At 44.9% G+C, this 15,565-nt stretch overlaps 1 protein-coding gene across 1 annotated transcript; it reads left to right on the forward strand.

The window, feature by feature from the left end:
* The first annotated feature begins 6,649 nt into the window (after positions 1–6,649).
* On the forward strand, positions 6,650–7,369 carry LOC138372624 (uncharacterized). The gene has a single exon (XM_069338115.1). The coding sequence runs from the start codon at positions 6,650–6,652 to the stop codon at positions 7,367–7,369; it is 720 nt and encodes a 239-aa protein (XP_069194216.1).
* The last annotated feature ends 8,196 nt before the right edge of the window (positions 7,370–15,565 follow it).

The following is a 15,565-nucleotide window of genomic DNA, read 5'->3' on the forward strand; positions in this document are numbered from 1 at the left end:
ATTAACAACTTTGTGGTGCAGTATTGTGATTATTGCTTCGTTTGGTAGTGGAGTTGCTTATTGTTTGGTCTGGTGATGGAGTTGCTTATTGTTTGGTCTGGTGTTGGGGTTGCTTATTGTCTGGTCTGGTGATGGAGTTGCTTATTGTCTGGTCTCGTGGTGGGGTTGCTTATTGTCTGGCCTGGTGGTGGGGTTGCTTATTGTTTGGTCTGGTGGTGGAGTTGCTTATTGTCTGGTCTGGTGGTGGGGTTGCTTATTGTCTGGTCTGGTGGTGGGGTTGCTTATTGTCTGGTCTGGTGGTGGAGTTGCTTATTGTCTGGTCTGGTGGTGGAGTTGCTTATTGTCTGGTCTGGTGGTGGAGTTGCTTATTGTCTGGTCTGGTGGTGGGGTTGCTTATTGTCTGGTCTGGTGGTGGGGTTGCTTATTGTCTGGTCTGGTGGTGGGGTTGCTTATTGTCTGGTCTGGTGGTGGGGTTGCTTATTGTCTGGTCTGGTGGTGGGGTTGCTAATTGTCTGGTTGGAGCTGCTTATTGTCTGGTCTGGTGGTGGAGTTGCTTATTGTCTGGTCTGGTGGTGGAGTTGCTTATTGTCTGGTCTGGTGGTGGGGTTGCTTATTGTCTGGTTGGAGCTGCTTATTGTTTGGTCTGGTGGTGGGGTTGCTTATTGTCTGGTCTGGTGGTGGGGTTGCTTATTGTCTGGTCTGGTGGTGGGGTTGCTTATTGTCTGGTCTGGTGGTGGAGTTGCTTATTGTCTGGTCTGGTGGTGGAGTTGCTTATTGTCTGGTCTGGTGGTGGGGTTGCTTATTGTCTGGTCTGGTGGTGGGGTTGCTTATTGTCTGGTCTGGTGGTGGGGTTGCTTATTGTCTGGTCTGGTGGTGGAGTTGCTTATTGTCTGGTCTGGTGGTGGAGTTGCTTATTGTCTGGTCTGGTGGTGGGGTTGCTTATTGTCTGGTCTGGTGGTGGGGTTGCTTATTGTCTGGTTGGAGCTGCTTATTGTTTGGTCTGGTGGTGGGGTTGCTTATTGTCTGGTCTGGTGGTGGGGTTGCTTATTGTCTGGTCTGGTGGTGGGGTTGCTTATATTTTGGTCTGGTGGTGGGGTTGCTTATTGTCTGGTCTGGTGGTGGGGTTGCTTATTGTCTGGTCTGGTGGTGGAGTTGCTTATTGTCTGGTCTGGTGGTGGGGTTGCTTATTGTCTGGTCTGGTGGTGGGGTTGCTTATTGTCTGGTCTGGTGGTGGAGTTGCTTATTGTCTGGTCTGGTGGTGGAGTTGCTTATTGTCTGGTCTGGTGGTGGAGTTGCTTATTGTCTGGTCTGGTGGTGGGGTTGCTTATTGTCTGGTCTGGTGGTGGGGTTGCTTATTGTCTGGTTGGAGCTGCTTATTGTTTGGTCTGGTGGTGGGGTTGCTTATTGTCTGGTCTGGTGGTGGGGTTGCTTATTGTCTGGTCTGGTGGTGGGGTTGCTTATATTTTGGTCTGGTGGTGGGGTTGCTTATTGTCTGGTCTGGTGGTGGGGTTGCTTATATTTTGGTCTGGTGGTGGGGTTGCTTATAGCTTGGTATGGTTGTGGGGTTGCTTATAGCTTGGTCTTTTATTGGGGTTGCTTACAGCTTGGTCTTGGAGTGAGGTTGCTTATAGCTTGGTCAGGTAGTAGGTTTGCTAATAGCTTGGAATGGCAGTGGGGTCGCTTATAGTTTGGTCTTGTAGTGGGTTTGCGTATAGTTTGGTGTGGTAGTAGGGGTGTCTTGGAGCTTGGTCTGGTAGTGAGGTTGCTAATAGCTTGGTTTGGCAGTGGAGTTGCTTAAGGCTTGATGTGGTATTGTTTATTTTTTTGTTATAGCTTGGAATGGTAGTGTGGTTGCTAATAGCTTGGTCTTGTATTGGGGATTGCTTATAGTTTGGTCTGGTAGTGGGTTTTAGAAATAATCAACATATTATTCTCCCTTAACTCCTAATATTAATATTTACTAATAACACTAACACGTAGAATTAACAACGTTAGAGTTTCCATAGTAAGGCCTAATTTAGCCAGAAAATTCCCAGCCATCTTGACGCCAAGCGCCGACGGCAGACTTAAACATGTAATATCCTACACATGTTGGAGAAATATAGAGTTCAGTTAATTACTCTTTCTTTCTAAAATAATTGTTCTTTATGACGGAAATAACAATTTGCATGCTTATGCGTACTGAGCTCTGGTATTTAACCAAATTAATTACTCCAGTAAAATATTACTGTGGCGTAAATTAAAAACACATCAACCCTTCTCGTTCAATTAGATCAATTGCCTTACGAGAAAGGGTATTGTTATCCAATATTTATTGGTGATAATAGTTTAGATTGTACTCCTTCCGATTCCCAAATAATAAATAATAAACCGATATGTTTTACGTCCAGGATCGCTATGAGCGTCTCCGCGCATGCGAGACCGAGTGTGGTGGCAGGGTTGCCAGATTGGGCTACAAGTAGCGAATTGGGCTACTTTTGAGAGCCCCACGCTCCCAAATTTTTAATTTCGCTACTTGCGACTTTTTGGGCTAGTTTAAAAGCAAGTTGGGCTACTTTGGGCTATTAATATTAAGAAACTCAATGATGAATCTATATATATATATAGATTCTCTCTCTCTCTCTATATATATATATATATATATATATATATATATATATATATATAGACTTTATATATATATATATATATATATATATATATATATATATATATATATATATATATATATATATATATATATATATATATATATATATATATATCATGCAGGGATAATATTAATAAAACAGTTTAAATCGTTTAATTTACTCTATATATCAAATTATATTACTTTGAAACCTGTATCAGTCACTAAATAAAAAATTGGGCTACTCTTATTACAAATTCGCTACTTTTAGACCGTCAGCTCGCTACTTTTAGCAATTTGGATCTGGCAACCCTGTGTGGTGGGTGGAAGGAGGGGGACTCAAGCACAAGGCGTCGCTTGGTGCACACATGCGTCCATAGACGGCAGCCATTTAATACCATCACGCGGTCTACAGTACTCAACTGTTTAATTACACGTCAGCAATTATAGTCACTGCCAATAATCACACGTACACAGCAGTGAACATCAGGGACTGGCAGACGCGATATCGGCAGGCCTTAATGTTCTCACACGCTCACGTTAAGTATACTTTTCTGGTTTGATGCATCATTCAAGATTGTGTATTTGTGGGTAGCCTGTCGTTATGTTACGAAAACACTAATAATACAATGTTAGTTGATTCTCCTTTTTTATTCCAATCTCAGTGAATATTGGAATAATTCATAGCCTAATCAAATGCTACTCAAATTTCCCTGATTGCAGCGTGTAGACGAAGATTTACCAAGTTTTTCTTCCTTCACCTACAATGTTCACCACTGGTGTTTCTTCCTTATTGGGACCTTGTGATCACGAGGATGAGTAACGAAACGGACTTAGTGAAGTCGTCTTACAGATAAGCCAAATATTGTTTCGTTGAAATTTTGCATAAAGCTATTATTAATTTCTATATATATTTATATGTAGGATAGTCAAAAGGAATAATATAACGCAATAATATACTGCTCAGTACTCAATGAGTCTGCATTTATTAATTCTTAGGATTTAATAATCTTTCAATATATTGATAACTTAATATTTCATGATTTTTTAATCTACATTCTAGTTCAGAATTTGTCATTTTACTAACCCTTTAATGAACCAGTGACGAACCACACTGGTTCCTAGATTCATATAAACTTTTAGAAATAACCCCCAATGTTGATATTTGAGGCTTTTAACTTTAATCAATTAATAATACAGTCCATTCATTCTCTTTAAGTGATTGTTAAATAAGTTACCATACATAGGCTCTGGTTCTATAGTGTTAATCTTATAATCACTTTTATTTGTTTTCCCTCTTTTCTCAAAAGTGGGTGGTCCTTCGATTTATATTAATTATCATAATTAAATAATTCTATATTTGAGTCAAAGCCCCAGATACCCAACATTTTGGTCCTTTTCGAACCGGATCCATACTAATTAACATTAAACGCTATACAGTATCGGTTCTCAGAGACCTAAACAACATTTTGGTTCTCTTCAAACCAGAATAGATTGCTGAGAATCAAGCTATTCTAATTAACCATTACTAATCACATTGTGTAGTAACCCAGGTTAAACATATTTCATTATATGTGGCTATCAGCAGTGTACCACATATGTTAGCCTAACCCACACCAATTTATAATTTTTGCTGTCTATACCTCATGTATAAGGTAGTAATAGTGGGACATAGTCAGTTGTCCACAACACTCAGACCAATACCTCACACTGAGGTAAGAATCTTCAGGTGCATTTAACCCCAGAATGAGGTAGAGTGCCACTTAGCCAGAATAATTTAGGCTATCTTCATTTTGTTTGTCAACTAATGAACAAGTACCCAAGCTACTTTAGCAATACCTATTCAAGTCTTATGAAACTTGTACTTAAAGTCACCATGGCTACTCCTGAAAAAATAAAGAGAATCTTTATTGACCTTAAAAGTCATTTAACAAGACTGATCAATAAGTCTAAAGCTTTATCTAAAGCAACTCCCATTGATTACAATCAATTAGAAATATCATTGAGAGTAGCTGATCTCAAATTTGATCAAGTCAGATCTACAATCAGGTCTTATCTTGACATACTAAGTACAGCAGAAGCTGATCCTGATGAAATAGATCAAATTCTAGCTGAAACATCCCAATTTGAAGATAACACCCAAGATAAGCTTAATTTTCTATTTAATATATTAAGTCAACATAAATTCAATGCAAATACTACTGTGTCTCAATCCAGTGTACAACCACCTAAGGTTTGTTTACCTACTTTAGACTTGCCTACATTTGCAGGTCTGGATGAAGAAAACTGGGACACATTTTCGACTTCATTTGAAGTCCATATACATGCAAAACCTTCTCTTGATAAGGTTCTAAATTTTCTTACCTAAACAGCCTTCTCAAAGTCTACGGGCTCACCATAGCCCGTGTTACTTGGAACTTTTAGTTCCAGGTAGCGAATCTTTAACAACAAATTCTCAAAGGGGAGGCTAAAAGGGTCATAAATAACCTAGCTCTCACTGAGAGTAATTATGGGGAAGCTATCAAACTGTTAAAGTTGAATTATTACAACAATGAGTTAAGTATAGCTAACCTGTATTATCAATTACTGGATCTGAATGCACCAAGTAACCGACCAGACTCCCTTCAAAGGTTAGAAGTAGAGTCACTAGTGAAAGCTTTAGGTACTAAAGTTGATGTACCAGCTTCCGAATGATCAATTAAGTTGCTTTTACAGAGGAAATTACCTCGAAACATTTTGGCAGAAACCTGCTCACACTACAAAACTGAGTTTATCACTCTCGAGCAAATATTTGAGGGGTTATGAATCATGGTTAACAGGTTGAAAACTTATGATAAAATTAAACCTGAGTCTAAGCAACCTAATACTGATAATTCAGTTAAACAAAAACTGACTTTGAATAAGTCTAGTAAATTCAAGCCTAGGACAGCTCAATCCACTGGAAAGAAGAGTGGTAACATAGGTATTTATTCTGTATCTCCCTCTGAGACTGTAGTTGATGTGTCTACCAAGAAGACAAACTCAGCAAGAGAGAGAAAGTGTCTGTTCTGTGAACAAGAACATGTCACTTATAAATGTAATGTTTATCCTAACTTTAATACTAGGATTAAACGCCTGCAAGAATTGCATAGATGCACCAAGTGCATGGGTTCTCATGAACCTAGTAAATGTGTAGTCCTTCTACGGTTGTGCAGTAGATGCAACAAGGATACGCATCATTATGCCTTATGTAAAAAGACATCATCACAATCTACAACACTTCGGGAGGATTCTACGAATTCTACCACAGTTCAGTACTGCAAAGAACACCAAGAAATTAATGTACTTGCAACTGAGTCAGCCAATAATACTACTCTGCCTACAGCTCAGCTTAAACTAATTAACAAGAAGTCTAGAGTCAATACTAGAGACCTTTTCGATCAAGGATCACAGAAGACCTTCATCACACAACAATTAGTTGAGCAGTTGAAACTAAAACCTGCCAAACGTGTGAAACTAAAACCTGCCAAACGTGTGAAACTAAACATCTCTGTTTTTTGACAAACAGTTGACCTCGTGAATACCAAGTAGTCAAGGTACTAGTGCGACTCGGATCAAGCGGTAGTAGTGGATAAGCTTCCTTCAGACCTGCAGGTCACAGGACTTGCTCACACTGTGAAATATCTCAGACGTAACCGCATGAGGCTAGCGGATCACAAAATAAATTCTGATCGCCTCACAGACATTGGTGTTCTTATAGGAGCTGACTATTATTACAGATTTATTACAGGATGCACCCAACAACTAGGAATGAATTTGTTGTCATCTGCTGGAGGCAAATTGCTGACAGGACCGGTGCTTTTCCAACAAAAATCTGTGTCAATCAACAAGCAACCAAAGAATTCAATAGTGGCGTGACTAGGTTTGGAACACACCCCCTACATTTCAGAGACATATCTGAAGATAATGAGTCTGATCCACCTGTACTTCAATAATGGGATCTAGACGCTTTAGGTATTGTCCCTGATAAACCAAGTCCTGATGATGCATGGACTTACCAGCAATATCTGGACACTGTTCTATAGAGACAAACAATACTGGGTGAGACTGCCATGGAAGTTGAACCATCCCCAACTTCCAGTTAATTATTTCATGGCAACCTCCCAATTAAAGTCTCAATTAATACGGCTCCAGAGACAGCCTGATAAATTGAACATGTATCACCAATTAATCCAACAACAACTCGTCAGTAAATTCATTGAAGTTGTTGATAATGATGACCGTAAAGCAGGTCGCTATTTACCCCATCACTCAGTAATGAAAGATTCAGTGACGACACCAATTCATATCGTTTTCAGCTGCAGTGCCAAAGTGAAGGCAAACAGCGTGTACTTGAATGAGTGTCTCCAAAAAGGATCTAGTCTGACACAAAGGCTACACGATGTATTATTACGATTCCGCACTGGTATTTTTGCTTATACTGCTGATATCAGTAAAGCTTTCCTGAGAGTAGGCTTACAAGAAGAGGATTGTGATTTTACCAAATTTCTCTGGATCAAGGATCCACTGGATCCTAACAGTGATGTCATTACCTACAGGTTTGCCTCTGTGCTATTCGGGGCGATCTCTTCACCGTTTCTACTTCAAGCAATGTTAGATACGCATTTGAAGAAGTCAAATAGCCCTTATAAGGCCGAGATTAGTGACAACTTGTATGTAGACAATTTCCAGGAACAATTAATGACAAATTTTAATTGGTAGAAATTTACCATGAGGTTAATCATGAGTTGCTAGGAGCCAATATGCCACTGCAATCATGGGCCTCAAACAATAAATAATTAAACCAGATGATCGAGAAAGAGTTTCCTGATTATCAGGTGCCTAATCAATTAAAAGTTCTGGGCATGTACTGGAACACAGTTACCGACGAGATGAATGTCAAGTCAGTACAAACAAATAATTCATCCCTTACCATGAGAAAATTGCTCTCGTATGTCAGCCAACCATTTGACCCTTTGGGCTTACTTAGCCGTATTTTAATAAAGGGCAAACTCCTCACGTAGAAATGCTGGCAGAAAAATATGGGATTGGATGATCCGTTACCAACTGAGTTGCAAGATAAATGGCATTCACAATGGATTTCAATCAATTAAGTGTTTTGAAATTTCCTCGTAAACAAAACTTACCCACCAATTTGCACGTCTTTTGCGATGCCTCTGGTAAAGCTTATGGCGCTCCAGCCTACTTAGTCAATAATACACAATAATTTTTACACACATCAAATGCAAGAGTTGCTCCAACCAAGAAGAGATCTTTACCCCAAATGGAGTTGACTGCATTGCTGGTGGAAGTAAGATTGGCTCATTGTCTGACCAAGACAATCAATAATATTCACTTTGGTGAGATCGTAGTGTGGTCAGACAATGAAGCAGTCTTACAATGGGTAAGAAACAATAATAATAAAACTCCCTACGTCAGCAATCCTGTTAGAGAAATACATGAATTATCTGCTGGATATAAACTTAGACATGTTCCAGAGACAATCTAGCCGATTACCTTTCAAGAGGTTTATCATTAAAACAGCTGATCAAGTCTCAGATGTAGTTTAATGGACTTCATGGCTTGTTAGTGGTCAGTGGCCTAAACAGAAACCACAAGTCAGAGTGACCAATATCAATACACCCATGACAGACCCAGAACCTCATCAGATCTTAGCTATTAATCCTCACAATTATTCCAACTTGAGTAAGTTACTCAGAGTAACAGCACATGTATTTGATTTTCTTGATAAGATAGGAATCAAGCATAGATTTCCCAATCCTATCCTCTATTGGATCAAACGTGCATAACAAGACATATGGAAGTGAATATGAAAATCTTCCAGACAAATTAACTAAGTCTCTAGGCATCTGGTATGATGCCAATTGTTATAAATGGTGGGCTGTACTATGGGGGATCTAGTATTAAATGGATGTAGGGGCAGTAGTTAGCATTAAGAGTTATCAAATATGGGAGATCTAAAAGGCCCGGCCCCCAAATAAAAATATCAACAGTGAATATTAATTGGCTACAAGTAAGTAAGTAAGTAATTATCAAAAGAAGGCACCAAACCGGGAAGGCTATGTAGCACCATCAAATACGCAAAATAATCAGAGGGCGCTAAATATCACCAAGGATGCCAATACGAGAACAAAAACGCATAAGGCGAACGATATCAAAAGTATCAGAGTCACCAAGAATTCTATCGAGGGACAGGTGACCGCGAGGGGCGGTCAGAAAGCAAGACACACGCTCGTCCTGGAAGTCAGGACATTCAAGAAGGACATGCACGACCGTAAGAGGGACAATGCAACTAGGACAATAAGGAGCAGCGCGGCGCACCATCAAGTGACCATGGGTTAAGCGAGTATGGCCAATACGCAACCTCGCCAGAGCTGTTTCCCACCGCCGGTTACGGTGGAAGGAGGACGGCCACGAGGAAACACAACATTTAAGAGTACGTAGCTTGTTACCAGTAACAGACAACAGCCTGCCAACGGGTAAGGACTGAGGAATGGATAACCGGGTAAAAGTTGGAATACGGAATGCCTTTACGAGAGATGGGACAAGAGCGGACAGCTTCCTTGGCGGCAGCATCTGCACACTCATTTAAAGACACACCAATATGGCTGGGAACCCAACAAAACTCAACCGACTTAAATTTACTGTGAACGAGAAACAGCCAATGCTGGATCTCGACAACTACTGGATGAACCGGATTAAAGGACCCGAGAGCTATGAGGGCACTACGAGAGTCAACAACAACTACAAAGGAAGACTGACAACGAGAAAGCAGAAGACGAAGAGCATAGAGAATAGCATAAAGTTCCGCTGTAAAGATGCTAGTCTCCGGAGGCAAGCGACACATATAAGTGCGATCAGGAAAAACAACAGAGTAGCCAACTCCGTCCGCTGACTTAGACCCATCGGTGAAGACAGAAACGGAGCAGGAGTGAGAAGAAAAGTGCTCGAGGAAAAGGCGTTTTAGAACCGTAGGAGGGGTAAAAGCTTTAGTGATACGGGTCAAGGATGTACAAAACCGCGGAAGAGGGACCCTCCACGGGGGCAAAGAAGGAACAACACGAGGAGAAACATCAGAAATACGAACGGAAAGAGAATCCTGCAGGCGAGATAACCGGACAGAAAGAGGGAGGTGGTGAAGAGGAACGGGAACCGCAGGAGGGGTAAAAGTTAAAGCACGACAGAGGCGAGAGGAAGGATGTTGCAAGGACCGCGCAAGATAGCGAAGACAGTAGTGATCACGGCGGTCCTGGAGAGACAGGAAGCCAGTGTCAACATACAAGCTAAGGATGGGAGTTGAACGAAAGGCACCAGAACTGAGGCGCAACCCAGTATGGTGCAAAGCATCAAGACGGCGAAGAGTAGAAGGAGAAGCAGACGAGTAAGCAGGGCAACCATAATCGAGCTTAGACAGGACGAGAGAGGAATGTAAAGCAAGAAGAGTGCGCCTATCTGCCCCCCAAGAAGTATGGGACAAGACCCGAAGGAGGGTAAGGGCCTTAGAGCACTCAACACGGAGGTAAGAGATATGGGGAGACCAAGTCAAACGAGTGTCAAGGAATAGCCCCAAAAGCTTCGCGGAATCTTTGTATTCAAGGGAATGACCATAAAGTGACAAAGAGGGACGAAGAACAACCCGTTTCCGCGTAAAAGTCATGGCACAAGTCTTAGAAGTAGAGAACTTGAAGCCATGATCTGTGGCCCAAGACGACATGGCATCAATTGCAAGTTGAAGCCGGCGTTGAAGGAGAGGCGAATCATCACCCTGACAACAAAGGGTAAGATCATCGACATAGAGAGCAGAGAAGACACCAGAAGGAAGAGAGGAAAGAAGACCATTGAGGGCAACCAGAAAAAGAGTAGTGCTCAGAACACTACCCTGGGGCACACCTTCGTATTGCTGAAAAGAGGGAGAGAGAGCGGTACCAAGGCGCACCCGAAAGGAACGACGAGAGAGGAAGCTGCGGAGAAAGAGAGGGAGATGACCACGAAGGCCAAAAGAATGAAGTTGAGATAGGATATGATAACGCCAAGTGGTGTCGTAAGCCTTTTCTAGGTCAAAAAGGACGGCAACAACGGAGGTCTTCGCAGCAAAAGCAGTACGAATATAGACCTCCAAGTTCACCAGGACATCTGTCGTGCTGCGGCACTTGCGGAAACCAAATTGAGAAGGGGAGAGGAGGTGATGGTGTTCCAGGAACCACATCAGACGAACGTTAACCATACGTTCAAAGAGTTTGCAGACACAACTTGTGAGAGCAATAGGGCGAAAGTCCTTAGGGGAAGTACCCAGAGACCCCGGTTTGCAAACAGGGAGGACAACGGCATCGAGCCAGTCCTCTGGGACTGACGACGACTCCCAGATCCGATTATACAGACTCAGTAAATACTGAGACGTGCTCGGAGGGAGATGGCGAAGCATCTCATAATGAATACCATCGGAGCCCGCCGCCGTAGAACCGCAGAGGGCCAGGGCAGAACGAAGTTCAGAGAGAGAGAAGGTATCATTATAGGGAAGCTGAAGATGAGTGCAGAAATCTAAAGGACGAGACTCAAGGACAGGTTTACGAAGAAGGAAAGTTTGGGGAAGATGAAGACCAGAGCTAACAGAAGAAAAGTGGGAACCCAGTTCGGAAGCGACCTGCAACGGGTCCGCCACAAGAGTATCATGGAGGTGAAGGACCGATGAAACATCGGGAACGAACTTACCCGCTATCTTGCGGATACGCTTCCAGATCTGGGCCAGAGGGGTTTCGGACGTAATTGTTGAGACATAAGATGCCCAACATTCACGTTTAGCCGTACGGATGGCCCTACGGGCCACCGCACTCGCTTTCCGAAAGAAAAGAAAAGAATCGGTCGTCTGCCTACGGCGGTGCCTCTTCCAGGCTGCACGCTTACAGCGGACAGCCCGAGCACAGTCCGCATTCCACCAGGGAACGCACTTCCGTGGACCCCGAGAGGAAGAGCGAGGAATAGAGCGGAGGGCAGCGTTGAAGACAGTGTCATGAAAAAGGAGGAGAGCGCGAGAGAGAGGCAGAAGGGAGAGGTCAGAGAGAGCAGCACTGAGGGTAAATAGGGTCCAGTCTGCCTTAGCAAACTGCCACCTAGAGAAAGAGAGGGAAGGGCGAAAAGAGAAAAAGGAAACAAGGATGGGGAAATGATCACTTCCATGGAGGTCATCAAGAACCTGCCACGTGAAATCTAAGTAAAGAGAAGAAGAGCAGAGAGAAAGATCAAGACAAGAAAGGGTGCGAGTCCGAGAGTCCAAATGAGTGGGCTCACCAGAATTCAGAAGAGACAGGGAAGAAGAGAGGAGAAACGGCTCAAGGAGGCGACCCCGGGTATTCGTCAGAACGTCACCCCAAAGAGAATGACGACAATTGAAGTCACCCAGCAGGAGCACAGGCTCCGGCAAGGAGTCTAGGAGGTGTTTCAAATCAGGAAGAGAGAGCGGGACACTCGGGGGGAGATAAATGGAACAAACTGTGTACCATTTCCCCACAAAGATACGAGCAGCAGAACAATGGAGAGGCGAAGGAAAAAGTAAAGGAACAAAGGGAACATCTGCACGAATCAAGAGAGCAGAAGAATTAGAAGCCCCAGCAATGGCTGGGGGGGGGGGGGAGAGAAAGGAATATCCACGAAAACGACCAGGACGAGCACCAAGCATTGGCTCCTGGAGATAGACACAAAGGGGCGAAAACCGCGAAATCAGAAGTTGGAGTTCGAGGAAATTGGCTTAATAACCTCGAACGTTCCATCGAAGAATGGACAACGACGAGAAGAGAAAGGACAAAAACAGAGAACAAGGAAGAAACAAAGGCGAAAGAGCAACAGAGCACGTTAAAGAAGATCAGGGTCGGGATCAGGGTCAGCAAAGTCAGGGTTAGGGGGCATGGGTAAACTGAGCAAAGACGGAGGGAAGGAAACGGGAGAACAGATCAGAGGTGGGCGGGCGGGGTCCGGAGGAGGAGGAGGAAGAGGAGGAGACAACGGAGAGGAGCAGTCAAGGACAGCAGCAGGAAGAGGGGGAGTAGAAAGAGGGGAGCGCACCCCAGCAAGAGCAGCAACCGAAAGGGAAGCAGAGGCCAAAGAAACCTCCATAGCAGGAACAGGGGGCGCAATCACTGAAACGGGAGGGGAAGGAGCAACAGAGCCAGAAGTAGGAGCTGAGGAAGAAAGCGAAGCCTTCTTACCCGCCGGGGAAGAGGAAGGAGAGGAGCCAGGCTTACGCTTCTGACTTAAAGAGACCGGTGTCCCAGCAACTACGTACCGGGCAACGGATTCCAGTGTCTCAACAGGAAAAGCCGAACGAGAGCACACACGACGGCCGTTAGGAGAGCGATGGACATCCGCCCGCACCGACAGGCGGTGGGAGAGCTGATAGATGGAGGAAGAGGATGGGAAGGAGGATCGGAGGGGGACGAGGAAGAAGACACAGGAGACATGACAGACCGGGTTGAAAGAAGGGGAACCCCAGACAGAGGACCAGGAGGGGGACCCCTCGGGAAAGAACTCAAAGGAACAGAGGAGGGGGCAGTGGGCGTATCAGGGTCCAAGGCCCGGAAACGGTTGAGAGTCTGAGGAAGGGAGGAAGGACGAGGAGAGGAAGAGCGCAACACGCGAGCATAAGAGATGTTAGTATAAGGCGGGAGCCGGCGAACCTGGCGCCTCGCCTCAGGAAAAGATAAACGCTCCCGGTGCTTCAGGTTAAGGACGGCCGCCTCAAGCTTGTAATGGACACAGGCACGGGAGAAGGTAGGATGGGCCTCACCGCAGTTGAGGCAGCGAGCTTGGGGAGAAGTGCACTCCGACTTAGAGTGACCTTCACTCCCACACAAAGGACAGAGAGAGACAGTCCTAGAGCAGCGGAGGGCACCATGCCCAAACCTCCAGCACTTATTACAAAGTCGAGGAGAAGGAATATACTCCTGGAGAGAGAACCTAGCACCAGCAAGAATGACAGAGGATGGAAGGGTCCTACCATCAAAGGTGATCTTCACAACGCGAAGGGGTTGACGGCGACGACCACGAGGGGGACGAGTAAACGAGTCAACCTGGAGGACAGAATGGCCTTGGGCATCAAGGATATGCCGAATATCATCGTGGCAATCCTGCAGATTCCGAACACCGGTTGCAACATGGGGTGGGAGGAGAATAGTGCCAACACTGGAATTCATCTGAACGTTCTTGGACACCCGAACAGGGATCTCGCCAAGGCAAGATAAGGCAGCCAAGCGGGAAGCCGCATCCTGAGAAGGAGCAGCAACGACACGTGTACCGAGACGAGTGGGGTTGAAAGTAACAGACGCATCCACGGAATCTACATGATGCCGATGGAGGGAGAAATCGTCAGGAGGCGCAGAATCAAGAGGGAGGAGATCAAAGTATTTGGCCCATGAAGCAGGACCAAACAAGGCCTGATACGCATCAGCACGGGAAGGAATCGAGCGAGTGCGGTTGGGGCGCGAACGGCGTTGAGAATCCCTAGAGAGAGAGGGGTCAAAAGGCGCAGTAGTCACAACGAATGACTTAGCCACACCAGGGGACGAAGTGGTCACCACCGGGGGCTGGAGGCTCGACCCAACCCCAGAGGAGGGAGGGGAGCTGGGGAAAGAAGTCAGGACGGTCAAAGGAGGAGCAAGGTCGGGGCCCAACGCAGCGGGAGCTACAGAGCCTGGTCTTCCAATACAGGCCGACTCGGGGGCTTAGTCGCCCACCCCACGAGCCTGAGAGGGTACAACGGAAACATTCAACGACATAGAGACGAAAAGTGACAAATTCATCCACGAATGTGCCCCCATACCCACCATGGAGCCACAATTAGAGGCAGGACACCCAACAGGAAGCTATCGCCGATCATGCCGGGGCCCCTAGGGGTGCGTCGTGAGTATACGCCCCACAAACGCCACCTTAAGAACCGTCAGTCCGTCGAGATCGGGTTCAGCGACGAAAGGGGGATTGACAATAAAAGGTTCCCCTCGCTCGAGACGTTGGGTACTACAGTTCTACGGGTGCAAGAGTATGCCTCCTCAAGCACCCAGGCGTCAAAATAGAAGAAGTCCAAAGAAATAATCCAAAACAAGCAAAAGGTCGGCAGGAAACGACAAGCAGATAGGAGAAGAGGGGGGAGAAAAACGAAACATAAGGAAAAGGAAAAGCGATCCGGCACAATTGGAGAAGACAGCAGCAGGAGTGCAAGGCCAGAAAAGGACAGAGGACTGCCCAACGGAGCATCACACTCCGGCAGCCGTCCACCAAGCCCCCTCACGACGCCAACGGGCCGGATGGGGAGGGGGTAATTGGCTACAAGATAATGTCAGTCTACAGGTTGATCACAGATCTCCTACACAGGAAGAATGGATACTCCTTTAACTAACTTACTTATTTATTAACCCCTTAACAACCCCCCATATACATTCACACCAATAACAATAATAATAATTACTTTACCACACTATCTTACGTTAAAAGCCTTGGTCCACATAAGCAGGATACAAGGTTTACACTGAGAACAAGCTAGGGTAAAGTACTACTAGTGAAGAACCTGTAGCTTGAAGCAGCTTAGGGTAGTGAGACCACGTGGTACCCTAACACAACACAACACTAGGGGGTACCCAAAACACTGGCAAATACTACCCCAGGTCTACACCAATCTTACGATACCAGAGTAGGCACAATTAACATTCTATACTTAACTTAGACACTAGACATAGAAATAGGTAAGGGAGAGTATAAAGCAGAAGGGGAGAGGCGCCGAGCCACACAGTCCAGATGTTTTCACCTCGAACGCCAGCAGAGAAGAATGCATCCAGCGACCAGCTCCTGGCTCCCGAGTTGTGTGGTGCCGGGAAGAGCCTAATTGATCGTGCAGCTATACACATTACAATCTTC

The sequence above is a fragment of the Procambarus clarkii genome, chromosome 39 (assembly GCF_040958095.1).
Source record: "Procambarus clarkii isolate CNS0578487 chromosome 39, FALCON_Pclarkii_2.0, whole genome shotgun sequence".
In the NCBI taxonomy this organism is placed as follows: domain Eukaryota; kingdom Metazoa; phylum Arthropoda; class Malacostraca; order Decapoda; family Cambaridae; genus Procambarus; species Procambarus clarkii.